This window comes from Pecten maximus, chromosome 1 (assembly GCF_902652985.1).
Source record: "Pecten maximus chromosome 1, xPecMax1.1, whole genome shotgun sequence".
NCBI lineage: Eukaryota > Metazoa > Mollusca > Bivalvia > Pectinida > Pectinidae > Pecten > Pecten maximus.
In genome coordinates this window covers 53889613-53904608 of record NC_047015.1, presented here as the reverse complement: position 1 = coordinate 53904608, position 14996 = coordinate 53889613, and the positions used below count along the sequence as shown (strand labels likewise).

The window sequence follows — 14996 nt, the reverse complement described above, 5'->3', positions numbered from 1 at the left end:
GATACACTGAAAAATCACATTAAAATTTATCATATTCTTCGAAATGTCTGAAAATTGTCATTGCCTTTATTTGCTTTTTTGTTAACCTCTTGAGTTTTTACAAATATGATTCAAATCATTAATTTTGTTTATGGCTAACAATAGTAGTTACTTTGTGCTACACTTGTCAGAAACATATCATCAGATGTTAATCAGATTGAGTTTGAAGTAACCTTGTTGTCAAATCGTGTAGAAAATTTTCACTAATTATGTCTCACCTACCTGTTGAAATTTCGGAGAGTTGTCGTTGATGTTGTTTATGGTGAAATAGACTGTCGTTGATGCACTAAGCCTAGGTATTCCAGTGTCGAACACCATGGCAGTGAAATATGTTGATTCTATCACCTCAAAATCTATCCTTCTTGCTATGCTCACAGTTCCTGTGAAGTACAAACAGAAACATCTTGATTTATAACATGATCACATTTCACAAAAAAAAAAGGCCATGTTTTAAATCATTTAAATAGTGATATGGTTCAGAATATAAACAAGTGCTTGACTTCAATTTCAAATAATTTTATTGACAAAAATACAATTGTCAAAGGGATTAGACATCAGGCATTGCCTATATAAGTCTTCTCCCTAAGAACAACACAGTGGTACAAAATACAGACATTCATTAACAGTACACATACTCAACACACAACAAAACAATAGTCATCTAAATTAAAATGTAAACAATTGAAGGGAGATAACTCCAATATGATTATCATAATTAAATGGGATTTAAATTGTGTAAGAAAATAAATATATAATTCAAATTTTTCATTAACATAATAATTTGAATAAAATAGTTGGTGATTATATTTTGCAAATATGTAGTGAAATTGTGGCCCCCTCCAAATACAGATACAGGCCAAGGACTGTCCATTAAAGTGCTTGACTTGATTTTGTAATACACCAAATACTGAAAATTATGAAATTTATAGAATTATTCGGTTGCTGCACAACACAATCCAGATTTTCACATTTCTTTGGCCAATTTAAAAACATATTTTTAGTTTCCTCCGTCGGCTCCTAGCTATCCACATTATCACTGACGAGTCCTACAAGCTGTATGATGTCCCTAACATCACTGACGAGTCCTACAAACTGTATGATGTCCCTAACATCACTGACGAGTCCTACAAGCTGTATGATGTCCCTAACATCACTGACGAGTCTAACAAGCTGTATGATGTCCCTAACATCACTGACGAGTCTAACAAGCTGTATGATGTCCCTAACATCACTGACGAGTCTAACAAGCTGTATGATGCAGATTAATTCATCTTTGGCTCGACTGTACCTTACTCTCATTTTTTTTCCAAAAACTGAAAGCAGCTATTTCAGGCACCCTTACCATAACCCTAACCCTAACATGCAGTGGATGACTCTGAACAGCCAAGAAAAGGAGTTCTATAAAAATGGCATTGAGGCCCTTAAACATCGCTGCAAAAGTGTATAGATATTGATCAATTCCTGTGTATTACCCACAATAGTTTATAGCCTGCAGGATGCTGAATAAGGCATTTTTAAAAGCAGATTGTATAATTAATTTCAGATAAGATTCAGGTAATACAATAATGAAATTTGTTTACATGCATACATATATTTTATGAACAAATCAGTGTTGCATTTTCACTATAGACTGGTTTTTTGGGTTTTTTTTTGCCATTTTCTTAACAAGGATATAAATCATACAAATTATTTAATATTTTCTTAAACAAACCCCAGATAGGACACAAAAAATATCCCCAAATATAAAAATAATTGTAGAGTTTTCTCAGAAAGACAACACTTTGTCATTACCTGTTTGAAAATTGATATCAAAGAACTGGTTTGGGTTGTCGATGATTTGATATTCGGCGATGGCATCATCTTGATCACGAGCCTGAAGCACCATAACAAATGTCCCGAATGGCTGTTCCTCATCAATTGTCTGATTGGTGAAAGGCAGAAAGTATGGAGCTTGGTCGTTGTATTCCAAAACGGTAATAATCAGTGTTCCTGTGAAAAGGGGGCAACAGAATAATGTAATAAGATTTCAGGATCAAACTTGAAACATGTCTGTATGAAATATATTTGGAATATGATTTCAAATTATTTCTTCTTCATAGAGGTGGCCACTTTTTGGCGGTTTTGTCTTACCTGAGCCAGTCTGCGGAGGACTTTGCGCTGACGTCCACCACAATTAGGCTGTAGGTCAAAACTGAGGTAAGATCTCGGTCGAGCGAACTGTTGGTCCGGACAATTCCAGTTGATTGCTCAACTCTAAACAGATTCTGTAAACATAATAGATTAGTGTTGAGCATGTTATTAAGGGCATAAACTGTTGATCCAAATTTATTTTTCTATACAAAACTCTGATATCTTTGTTTGGTAAAATTGAATTGCTCAGCTGTGAAGTCTGTGCTGTTTGACAGCAATTTTAATTCGTTTTGCGAGAATGAGTTTGATATAACTGATGTTAGGACCTTGACATCTTGTTAAAATACTGTATAATCCCTATTGAGGGAGCCGCGAACAAGTACTTAGCTCAGATGGGGCACCGTTATTTGAGACCATTTTTTCGATAATTTTTTCTGAAACAGACTATAGTCACTTTTCATTTTTTTGAAATTTTCTTGTTTTTCTGAAACAAACTACCAGTATAGTCTGAAAATTTGTTTACGTCACGTTATCAATGGTAAATTTTCTTGTTTTTCTGAAACAAACTACCAGTATAGTCTGAAAATTTGTTTACGTCACGTTATCAATGGTAAATTCGCAAAAGAAAAAGGCAATGTAGATAGGCTGCAAAATAGTTCAGATTTGACAGAAAATCTGCTTGTGTAGTGATGGAACAAGACAGTGAAATTGCAAGCAAACTTGAGAGTGACATGTAGGAAGTCTTGGACTATGATAGTCTAGACCATTAATCTTGTCTGTGTACCTTTTATCCTGTTTTATAAACTGTGCAAATATAATGTGATTAATACGTTTTGAAGGTATATGAGAATTTTCTTGAAAAAAATGGAAAATTAAATTCTCACAAGGTTAGCATCTGTCTCTATTTTTTGCAAATTGTGTTAAAATTTATCCGCGAAAAAGGTAGGAGCGCCCTTATTAGAGGCAATCTTGATGACTTAATTACACTCACTGTGAAATCGTAGACATTCCTGTCGACATTGTTACCAAGGGGACTGAAAGCCGTTTTTGGTTCCACGAAAAAGTAGTTGAGTACAGCATTTGCATCAGGGTCTCTACCGACAACGGTGATGACGGAATAACCAATCACAACGTCTGAAACATCCAAAATTGCATGAAACAACGAAACACGAAAAATCAATTACAGAATGATTTTATCATTAAAAGCAAAAAAATGATGCATTTCATTGAAGTTATGATATGAATCATATAATTTACTTTATATTTTCAAGATAATAATTAGAAAAATTATATTTTTGTTACATTTGTTTCAATTCGGGGAGAGAAAAAAATCAAGAAAAAATGAATTGATGTTTTTTTTTTTTATTTAAGTTATGAAAACTCCAAATGTTTGGGTTTTTAGTTTTAATTTTCTGTATCATAATTAGAATTATTTTTTATTTCATCAAAGAAACCATTTGGGGTGTAGTTACTAGTTCAATTGTCTCACATTATTGAAAATAGATATAGAATACAATTTTATCAAGCTTGACTTACTTTCATACACTTCAGCCTGCATAGTGGACTGTACAAAATATGGATCCTTATTATTGACGTCTCGAATGTTTACAAAAACTTGCTTGGTGGAGTTTAGTGGTGGGGTACCGCGATCACGTGCCAATACCTGTCAATCAGAAAAAAAAAAAAAAAATGAAAATGCGATTTAGTTTGTGACATTTACTGCCTGTAAACAATCCAGAGTCATTTTGAGAGAGTATCTCATTGTAGCAGCTGGTGGCTACCTGTCTAAACAAAGTAAGCAAAACCCATCAAATGCTATCTAGAACAATTGAGGTCATGTCTTGCCTGATTCAAGGATATGACTGTGACGGTATGTGTTCTTGACTTTCTTACAAAATACAATTAATACCTGGTTGGGTTAAAACCAAAGACTATAGTTTTTATGCTTTAATTAGTGAGCAAAAGCATCCCCTATTTTCACAGATATGTTAGAAATAATGTTAATCTCCTTCTAATAGATCCGAGGAATCAATCGTAGTAATACATCAACTCTTCGATGATGTAATTTTTAGATGATTTTGTTGTTTTTACAATTTTTTGTTAAACCATTGTCCTGTCAATAACTCACCAGTAAAACATATCGTTTTTTAACATCGTAATCAAAAGTGGAATCTGGTGTAGTTGTGATCAAACCAGTTGTTCGAGTGATGATGAATTTTCCATCAGTACCGGAAAGGACAGTGTAATCAATCACACCATTATCGGTTGTTGGTGAATCTCCGTCAGTGGCACTCACTGTTATCACAGATGTACCTATCAAATTAAAAAAAAAAACATGGATTATACAACTTCAAGTTTATTAAAAGTAATTGGAGGAATTATTCCAACTTTCAATTTTATTGAAAATAACTGGAAGAATTAAATAATTGGAAGAATTATTTCAATTTTCAAGTTTATGGAAAACAATTGGAAGAATTATATCAATTTTCAAGTTTATGGAAAATAATTGGAAGAATTATTCCTACTTTCAAGTTTATGGAAAATAATTGTAAGAATTTTTCCTACTTTTAAGCTTATGGAAAATAATTGTAAGAATTATTCCAATTTTCAAGTTAATGGAAAATAATCGGAGGAATTATTCCAACTTTAAAGTTTATGAAAAATAATTTTGAGGAATTATTCCTACTTTTGAGTTTATGAAAAATAATTTTGAGGAATTATTCCAACTTGAAAGTTTATGAAAAATAATTTTGAGGAATTATTCCTACTTTCAAGCTTATGGAAAATAATCGGAAGAATTATTCCAATTTTCAAGTTTTCAGAAAATAACTGAAAGAATTCTTCCTGGAATATTAAACTTTATGTAGGACTTGTTTGTAAACCAACTTTTTAACTTACTATCTTAATATTTATGATTCTGCAAAAATGAGAAGAGGGCTTATTTGTGGACAGGAGCTGATTTGAGGGTAAATATGGTATTACACTGAGCTTGTACTGAAAGGATTAAATCAACTTTATCTTACCTCCTGGTGTGCTCTCACTTATCGTTGTTTCATATATTGCAGGTGGGAACAGTGGTGTGTTATCATTTATGTCCTGTGAACAAAACAAATGTCTTAAATTTTCTTAAATATTTCTAAATTTTGAAACTTGATAAACAAAATGAACAATAATATGTCATTAACAAAAGGCTGAAAAATGTCACCACCAAGTAATTTGTCTAATTTTTCTCGATATTAGTTTGTTTTCCAATTATTTACATATGTACATTAAATAATATGTATATTACAGAAACAGCATAAGAGGAATTTTGCTGTCTCAAGAGTTATCTCCCTTGTCAAAGTATCCATCCTTCATTTTCATGCTGTACATTTTCACTTTCTGGACATCAACATTGGCGTCATGTATGTTCGGCACTGGAAAGGCTAAATCCCAGTAGTTTTATATTATGCTTGCCTTTACTACTTTTTAAATACCCACACTTCAAATTATTTTTATTTTGTAATCAATATTTATCTATGAAACACAAAGTGAAAATTCAATTTCATCACAGAGACAAATGGCATTAAACTGAACAATATTTTTCAGATTATAAAAAACTAATTTTTCAAGTGAAAAAAAGCAAGAAAAGCAAACTTACGACAACGAAGATCTTGACATTAGAAACAGGTGAAAATACTCCGTCGGTAACCTGTACTTGGAAGACGAAACTGAAACATGAAAAAATAAACAAACACTGTAATATTCTTATATCGCAAAGACTATGGAACGGTATGGCCAGTTTTCTAATAGAACATTTTGAAACAAAACAGCTGCCTTCAGACTTCAGCATGTTTTGTTTTGGTTTAGTATGTACTGTTTAATATAAAATGAAGACAAGAAATGAGAAAATATTGCTGGTTTAGTTTTAACAGTTAAGCTTTATATACCTGTAATATAGTTTTTTTCTAAAGTAGTCAAGCATGACATTTGACCTTTTACCCTGGGTTGACTAATGACCACCAAATTCTGATCAGGTGTAGAACTTGGGTGTTCTTTTACAATGGCGTGAATATCAGCAAAACTTGTCCAGGGGTTCACATGATATCTTAAATTAATACTTCTAAAGTAGTTAGGTGTGAATTTTGACCCTTTAACCTTGACCTATATTCTGACCAATAGGTAGTAGTTTTACATACAACTAGATAATCTTAAATACATAAACATATTGCAAAAAGGACACTTACAATCCCACATTTCCTGGGGTGTCGGTGTATATGACATCACGGTTAGCGTAGATGTAACCCGATGAATTCACGGCCCATATTCCAGTCTGGTCCGCAATAACACTATAAGCAAGTGTTCCGCCCACAGTGTCCTTGTCCAGGGCAGACACAATTACCTCGGGGTTGGGTTTTCTCTTGTTCTCCTCAATGTAACTGGTGTAATTCTGATTGACAAACACTGGTGCGTTGTCGTTGACGTCGAGAATGTTGATTGTCAGCGTTGTGGTTCCGGCTCGTCCACGTCCATTCTCATCCCGAGCTGTGACCGTCAAAACATACTGACGTTTCTTGTCAAAGTCAATACAGTTTCCACTTCCTGGAGTTGAACAATCTGCTACGGTTACCAGGCCTGATCTAGCATCCAACTGGAATCTGAGGGGAAAAACAAAAACAAAATGAATAAAATTTAAGTATATATATATGTATAATCATACCTTGAAAACAGGAGTATAACTATCATGTCAGAGCAAAGTCTAAAAGTTTAAAAGAAATTGGTTGAAAACGGAGGGTGACGATCTACAAAGTTAAACAATTTGAGGCAAAACATTTTTGACACTCAGAAAAACACCATTATCTATATCGATTATAAAGCCTGTTAAGTTTTAAAAAGATCTGGGAGATCTCCTGACAAGATCCAAACTAATACAAGAGGCCCATGGGGCCTGTATCGCTCACCTGGTTGGATTAGACCAAATGTCAAAATAATGTTCATGTTCAATTCGTTTTATTTGTCAATCTCAAACAGTGCTATATATGGTTATGGTGTGGGGATCCTAACTGCTTTAAAGAAATAATGAAGTCAAGACTCTTTTAGAGTCTGAAAGACCTCAAGAATTGCTTTTAGAACATCCATTCATAACTTTATTACTAGTAGCGCCTTTAAGAATGACCTCCATTTCCACTATGGGCCCCGCCCCTTTGGCCCCTCAGGGGTCAGAAACACCATTTATGCAAAATCTGTTCCTCTTCCCCCAATGATGTTTCTGACCAAATTTGGTTCAAATCCATTGATAACTTTATGACTAGTAGCAATTTGAAGGAATTACCTCTATTTCCCATATGGGGCTCTGCCCCTTTGGCCCCTCGCGGGTCAGTGTCACCATTTATTCAAAATCTGTTCCCTTCCCCCAATGATGTTTCTGACCAAATTGGGTTCAAATCCTTTCATAACTTTATGACTAGTAGCAATTTGAAGGATTTACCTCTATTTCCCCTATGGGGCCCTGTCCATTTGGCCCCTCAGGGGTCAGAGTCACCATTTACGCAAAATCTGTTCCCTTCCCCCAAGGATGTTTCTCACTAAATTGGGTTCAAATCCATTGATAACTTTATGACTAGTAGCAATTTGAAGGAATTACTTCTTTTTCCCATATGGCGCCCCGTCCATTTGGCCCCCCGGGGGTCAGAGTCACCATTTACGCAAAATCTCTTCCCTTCCCTCAAGGATGTTTCCCACTAAATTGGGTTCAAATCCATCGATAACTTTATGACTAGTAGCAATTTGAAGGAATTACCTCTTTTTCCCATATGGGGCCCCGTCCATTTGGCCCCCGGGGGGTCAGAGTAAACATTTATGCAAAATCTGTTACCCTTCCCCAAATGATGTTTCTGACCAAATTGGGTTCAAATCCTTTCATAACTTTATGACTAGTAGCGATTTGAAGGAATTACCTCTATTTCCCCATTAGGCCCCGCCCCTTGGGGGTCAGAGTCACCATTTATGCAAAATCTGTTCCCTTCCCCAAATGATGTTTCTGACCAAATTGGGTTCAAATCCTTTCATAACTTTGTGACTAGTAAAGATTTGAAGGAATTACCTCTATTTCCCCATTAGGCCCTGCCCCTTTGGCCCCTTGGGGGGTCAGAGTCACCATTTTTGCAAAATCTGTTCCCCTTCCCCCAAGAATGTTTCTGACCCAATTGGGTTCAAATCCATTCATAACTTTATAACTAGTAGCAATTTGAAGGAATTACCTCTATTTCCCCACTAGGCCCCGCCCCTTTGGCCCCTTGGGGGTCAGAGTCACCATTTATGCAAAATCTGTTCCCCTTCCCCCAAGAATGTTTCTGACCAAATTAGGTTCAAATCCATTCATAACTTTATGACTAGTAGCGATTTAAAGGAATTGCCTCAATTTCCCTTATTGGGCCCCGCCCCTCAGGCCCCTTGGGGGTCAGAGTCACCATTTATGCAAAATCTGATCCCCTTCTGCCAAGGATGTTTCTGACCAAATTTGATAAAAATCCAATAAGAACTTTTTGACTAGTAGCGACCTTCGGTCCAGGTGAGCTAATAACAATGGGCAATATTTTTTGTGAAACTAGTACAATCAAATTGCTGTACAGGACAACACAACTCCACAACATGATGATAAAGCCTGTCAATTTCAAGGAGAATGGCTGAAAAATGTCGAAGAACTCCGGACAAAAAATTCAAAAAAATGAAATAAACAACGGGCAATAACTTTTGCAAAACTTGTCACAACGCTGCACACAACCATATAGCATGAGGATAAAATCTACCACGTTTCAAAGAGATCGGCTGGAAAAAGAAGGAGAGATCTCCGGACAAACAAATGTTTACGCTGATAGACAGATGGAAAAACAGATGACATCATACGATAATACTCCCATCTAATCTTAATCGGTGTATAAAAATCAAATTAACACATACGGTACCCTGGTAATATCAAGATTAAATCTAGGGGTATGCATGTGTGCAAATTAATTGTTTTGTCGGACACAAAAAAAAATTCATAATTACATTGGAAATTTGTTAGTTAGGTTTGGATTTTATTTTCTAATTAAGATATAAATTTATTCAATTTTTATGCTTTTATGCTTTCTTTCTCAAAGGAAACTTACAAGTTCTTGCCGTCGCCTGTCATTCCATACACGATACCAGTTTTGCCCAGGTCTCCCGAGTCTGGATCTGTGGCCTAAAATGGGAACAGAATTAATGTTTTCATAAAAAAAAAAAACATGAAAATTTAAAATCTGATATAAAATAAGCTTACTGGGTATTGCTTAAGCACATGAACTTGACCCTAAATCCCTGAATCTCAAACCTGTCTAAATTTAGCGATCATTTCATCCATCTATTCATGTGATCACTCAGTAAAAATGGCGCCTATTGGACACAGGCTTCACACAAAGATCTGGCTAGTGTGACATTTGTCACTAAAATATCTACCAACATCAACTAAGGGCAAAATGTTCACATACTTTAGCTCTGTTTGTTTACAGATTTAAATTAATGTCACTGGTTTCTTCATATTCTATTTATCACAATCTTTAGTTCATATAATTTCTGTCTAGTCAATTCTACAGTATCGTATAGTTTTATACTTACACTAATTGTTTCAATCGAAAATCCTGGCGGAGAAGTTTCCAGAATACTTTTGACATAAGTGGACTGAATGAATTTAGGACTGTTGTCATTGACATCGATTATGTTGACAATGACTTTTGTCTCACTCCTGTACCTTTCTGCTGTCAAAAACTCTTGTGCTTGAAGCTGAAACATGGGAATGAGAGAAAATTACTATGTTATATTTACACTGTATGAAATAAAACTTAAATAATTAAAAAATGAAAAAAAAAAAAAAATTTTGTTTAAAGAAACTGCTTCATCTGAAATATCCAGCATTAATGGTACCATCAGATTAGACAGGATGTACATAAGTGTCAGATAAGACAGAATTATTTGACAGATAATGGTAGGAATTTTTAGGGGTCACATAAGACAGACTGTCGGAATGCTCAGGGGTCTGATTAGACAGGATGTACACATGTGTCAGATAAGACAGAATTATTTGACTCCGGGGTAGATAATAGTAGGAATACTTAAGGGTCATATTGGACAGGCTGTCAGAATGCTCATGGGTCTGATTAGACAGGACATATACAAGTGTCAGATAAGACAGAATTATTTGACTCCGGGGGACAGATAACAGTAGGAATACTTAGGCGTCATATTGGACAGGCTATCAGAATGCCAAGGGGTCTGATTAGAAAGGATGTTGGAATACTGAGGTCATATAAGACAAGATGTTGGGAAATTGTATATTTCTAATGCAAAAATGTCCTATAGCGACGAGTGATTGTAGAATTAAAATGGAGCCATCTTACGCTGCTTAATATCACATCCCTGTTCTGAGGAATGGATTCTAAAATCATAGATACTTACTTTTAATAATTTCACCAAAATATTGTTATTTGCAGTTTTAGCATGTATACCATGCTGTTGTTTGTATCCTACCTCCAATCAGTTCATACTTACGAAGAAGACATATTGTTTCTGAGCCTCTTCGTAATCTATCAGGGATGTGTCCTTGACACGGATTTGCGCAAATGCCGACTCTGATTGGTTTCCTGGGTCAGACAGTTTGAACTCCGCATTGTAGGCGCTCAGTGTAAAAATGAAGTTGTTGTTTATTCCCTGAAAGTAAAAGTATTTTAGTCTGAAACATGGATTTTCCTGAACCAAAGATTTAAGTGTGCATGCTAAAAAAAATATACCCAGAATTGTTGAAAATTATGTGCAGCTGAAATTCCTGGCTTATTTTCATGTCTCTTTTCAAATATATTGTTCAAAAGACAATTCTGAAAATATTTGGTGACAGAACTTCATACGAAACTAACCTGATCTGGGTCCCGACATGGGATGAGCAGATTGAGCGGAGTATCGTTAGGCGCATCTTCACGAAGACTTGTAATGTATTCGTCCTGTTCAAACTGAGGTTTATTGTCGTTAATATCCTCTACGGTAATTCGGATCTGTGTCGTTGTTGAGTTGATTGTTGCGTCACCGAGCTCTCCGGTCAATGGATCGCGTTCTCTAGCCTGTAAAAAGATATATTTATCTATTTTTTAAAACTATAACCTTTATTTACTTTTTTAATAGTTGCAAAACAAGTTATATAAACTTATTCTAAATTATTGTTGGCCTGGTTGCGAGTGTGCCAGGGGTCTCAGTGTGGGAGAAAACCCATGTGGTCGGGCAGGTGACCCCATCACTACCTTTCCACACTGGATTGGGGAATCAACCCTGGTCACCATGGTATCTAGTTGGGGAAGGGCAAGTGTATTACCTACTACCGAATCAACTTGACTATATTGTTTACCAGTTTATACCATATCATGCAAACTAAATATGTCAAAACTTACTATAAAGCTCTGGGTCATCACAATTTTTATACACAAATTAAGATTTTATGCTCAAGCTTTTCATACTCAAATTAAGATTTTATGCTCAAGCTTTTCATACTCAAATTAAGATTTTATGCTCAAGCTTTTCATACTCAAATTAAGATTTTATGCTCAAGCTTTCATACTCAAATTAAGATTTTATGCTCAAGCTTAATTCTAAGTTCAGAAAATGGATACTTGCTAAAGTGAGACCGCACGTTTGTGGAACATGTGTGGCTCACGATCGACTAAGATAAATCCACGTAAGGAATTAAACATCTAAATAACTATTTATTTCCTTGATTATTTGTTCAGTATTTACTTACTTAATGCTTTATATATCTAAGTATTAAATCATAATCCTACAGTCGAGGGAAACGACTACAAATCTTACATCACATTCATGACGGAGGCTTGTTTCTGCATATAGTGTGCATTTGATTTTTTCAATTGTCAATATTTGAAAAAAAGTGTGGACTATACACAAATTTTTACAGTAATTCAAAAGATTTTATTTGGAGATTTGGAGAAAATCTACAGATGCTTGAAGTCTGAAATAATGTTTTCATTGTCTGGATTAAAGAAAATTGTATAATTTGCTAACAGGAATCTAGCTTGAGCTTGAGAATATCTTTTTCCAGTTTATTTGAAGTTGATATTTGTTACTTAGTTTGAATTTAACTTACACGTATGTTTAAGTCTACATAACCTTGGAGAAAATTTGGACTCTCCCGATCCACCACTACGGTGTTAAAGATCTGTCCGGTCCCGTTGTCGATCCTAAAAAGTGTGTGTCCGATGCCAACTACAAAAAGAATTACAAAATTACACATTGGTTTTAACTATTGTACCCGAGACTACTCGATATACTGTATTAATCCAGCAATGGACAGATTTGTTGTCAATAAGCCCTCAAATGTTTATTGCAGTTTTTGGAGTTATTTTACGGTTAAATGTTCTCGCAACAGCCAGAGTCATATGAGGACAAGCGATTGCAGTTAACTGTTACAAATATTTTTATCTATTGTCTTGCAGAATTTGCAGATGTAGTAAAATAAAGAATATATACCAGTGTCGATGATTTCATAAAAGATTGGACGTCGTTCTTCTACATCTCCATCAATGGCCAACACATCGCCAATTAATGTTCCCTATAGAAAGAAAATGCAAAAATTCTTTTATTATACATTTGATAATCAATATGATTAATAATAAAATGATTTCAAGTTTTCTTCTTATTTCACTTCAGTACTGCAGCATCATTTTTTTATTTTCACAAAGGGAGACAAGCCAATAACTGCTTGTATTTAAACAATTTTCAAAGAACAGAAATTTATAAATTACAACATTCTACATCACATTACAACATTCTACATTATATTTCAACATTCTACGTTATATTTGATCATTCTACATTATATTTGATCATTCTACATTATATTACATCATTCCACATTATGTTACATTCAACATTCTACATTATATTATTACATTCTACATTATATTATTACATTCTACATTATATTACAACATTCTACATATTACATCATGTACATTATATTATTATATTCTACATTGTATTACTATATTCTACATTGTATTACTATATTCTACATATTACATCATGTACATTATATTATTATATTCTACATTGTATTACTATATTCTACATTGTATTACTATATTCTACATTGTATTACTATATTCTACATTACATTACTATATTCTGTATTATATTACATCATGTACATTGTATTACATTCTTCATTGTATTACAACATTCTACATTATACTGACAAGGTGTATCATTACTTACCACAACTTTTTCCTCGATAACTGTGATGTCCTGTGCCTTTATCCACCGTGGGGGAGTATCCTGAATGTTGATTACTGTGATTTCTACTGTATTAAGAGGATTATTCTCTCCATCCTAAAAATATTATCAAGTTAGATCACATTATTTGACTCGCATACCACCTCAGAACCGGTGATTTCATATACAATCCCCAAAACTGGTGAATTCATATACATTCCTGAAACTTATGAATTTATGAACATTCACCGAACTTATGAATTCATGTACATTCCCAAAACTTGTGAATTCATGCATATTCATGACCACGAAACTTGTGAATTCACGCCTATTCATGACTACCAATCTTGTGAATTCATGTACATTCCCCAAACTGGTGTATTCATGTACATTTCTCAAACTTTTGAGTTCATGCATGCTCATTAAACTTGAAAATTAATGTACATTCCTGAAACTTGAAAATTCATGTGCAATATCTTTCAGTTACATGTAACATACAGTATGATTAATACCATGATAAGTTATAAAATAACTGTTCATACAGTATAATATATATAATGAAGTTCCTTTTACAAATACTTCAATATTTTTAATTACAACACATGGACAACATATAAACAACATAATTAGGGAGATTTTATCTGACGATGAAAACTTACAAATGCAACGATGGGGACCTGGAACTGAGATCGGACTTCGTAGTCGATGGGCTGGATGAGGACAAGCCATCCATACCAGTAATTGTTACTTCTATTGAAGCCAACGAGTTCGAAGAAGTTGCAGGCGTCTGTATGCTGCCAAAATAAATACAGGATAACTTCATGTTAAAAAACTCACTCAAATTTTAAATATTTTCATTCATCTTAAAACAAGGAATATGTTTGTAAAACTGATAATGTCACTGCTACCCCTGCTCCCACTTTAAAATCTAAAGTCCTGTTTAGTCCAAAACATTACAAACCTAAAAAAAAAAAGTAAATTTCCAATTTCATTGTACAGTATTGATGTTTATTGCTAATAACTTTAAAAGTAAAATATTAGCATCATATCAAATATCCCTATCATTATTAAGTTTTTCAAGGTATGGAAATCTTTTATAAAGGAGGAGAAAATGTCATAAGGCAGCATACATCTTTATGTCTTAATTCATATCACAGTAATTCTAAGGTAGCATTAAATATTGACCTTAAGTCTTCATGTTACAATTATGTAGCATACACCCTTAAGTCATAATGCTACAGTAATATAACAATGCTAAGTCTTCTTGCCACAGTAAGGTACCATACACCCTTAAGTCATCATGTTACAGTTATATAACAATGCTAAGTCTCCATGCCACAGTAAGGTACCATACACCCTTAAGTCATCATGATATAGTTATATAAATAATGCTAAGTCTTTGTGTCACTGACATATAGCATACACCTTTAAGTCATCATGTTACAGTTATATAATAATGCTTAGTCTCCATGCCACAGTAAGGTAACATACACCCTTAAGTCATCATGATACAGTTATATGATAATGCTAAGTCTCCTTGCCACAGTAAGGTACCATAC

At 34.2% G+C, this 14996-nt stretch overlaps 1 protein-coding gene across 1 annotated transcript in view; it reads right to left on the bottom strand.

Annotated features, from left to right (window-relative positions):
• LOC117337962 (cadherin-23-like) overlaps positions 1-14996 on the bottom strand; it is a 37316-nt gene that overhangs the window by 13884 nt on the left and 8436 nt on the right. Inside the window, 18 exon segments of the mRNA XM_033899123.1 lie at positions 262-419; positions 1831-2028; positions 2170-2191; positions 2193-2303; positions 3161-3303; positions 3706-3832; positions 4298-4482; positions 5193-5265; positions 5810-5879; positions 6396-6806; positions 9300-9373; positions 9787-9951; positions 10717-10875; positions 11079-11279; positions 12311-12429; positions 12694-12775; positions 13441-13554; positions 14097-14231. Coding sequence (XP_033755014.1) covers positions 262-419; positions 1831-2028; positions 2170-2191; positions 2193-2303; positions 3161-3303; positions 3706-3832; positions 4298-4482; positions 5193-5265; positions 5810-5879; positions 6396-6806; positions 9300-9373; positions 9787-9951; positions 10717-10875; positions 11079-11279; positions 12311-12429; positions 12694-12775; positions 13441-13554; positions 14097-14231 — 2547 coding nt within the window.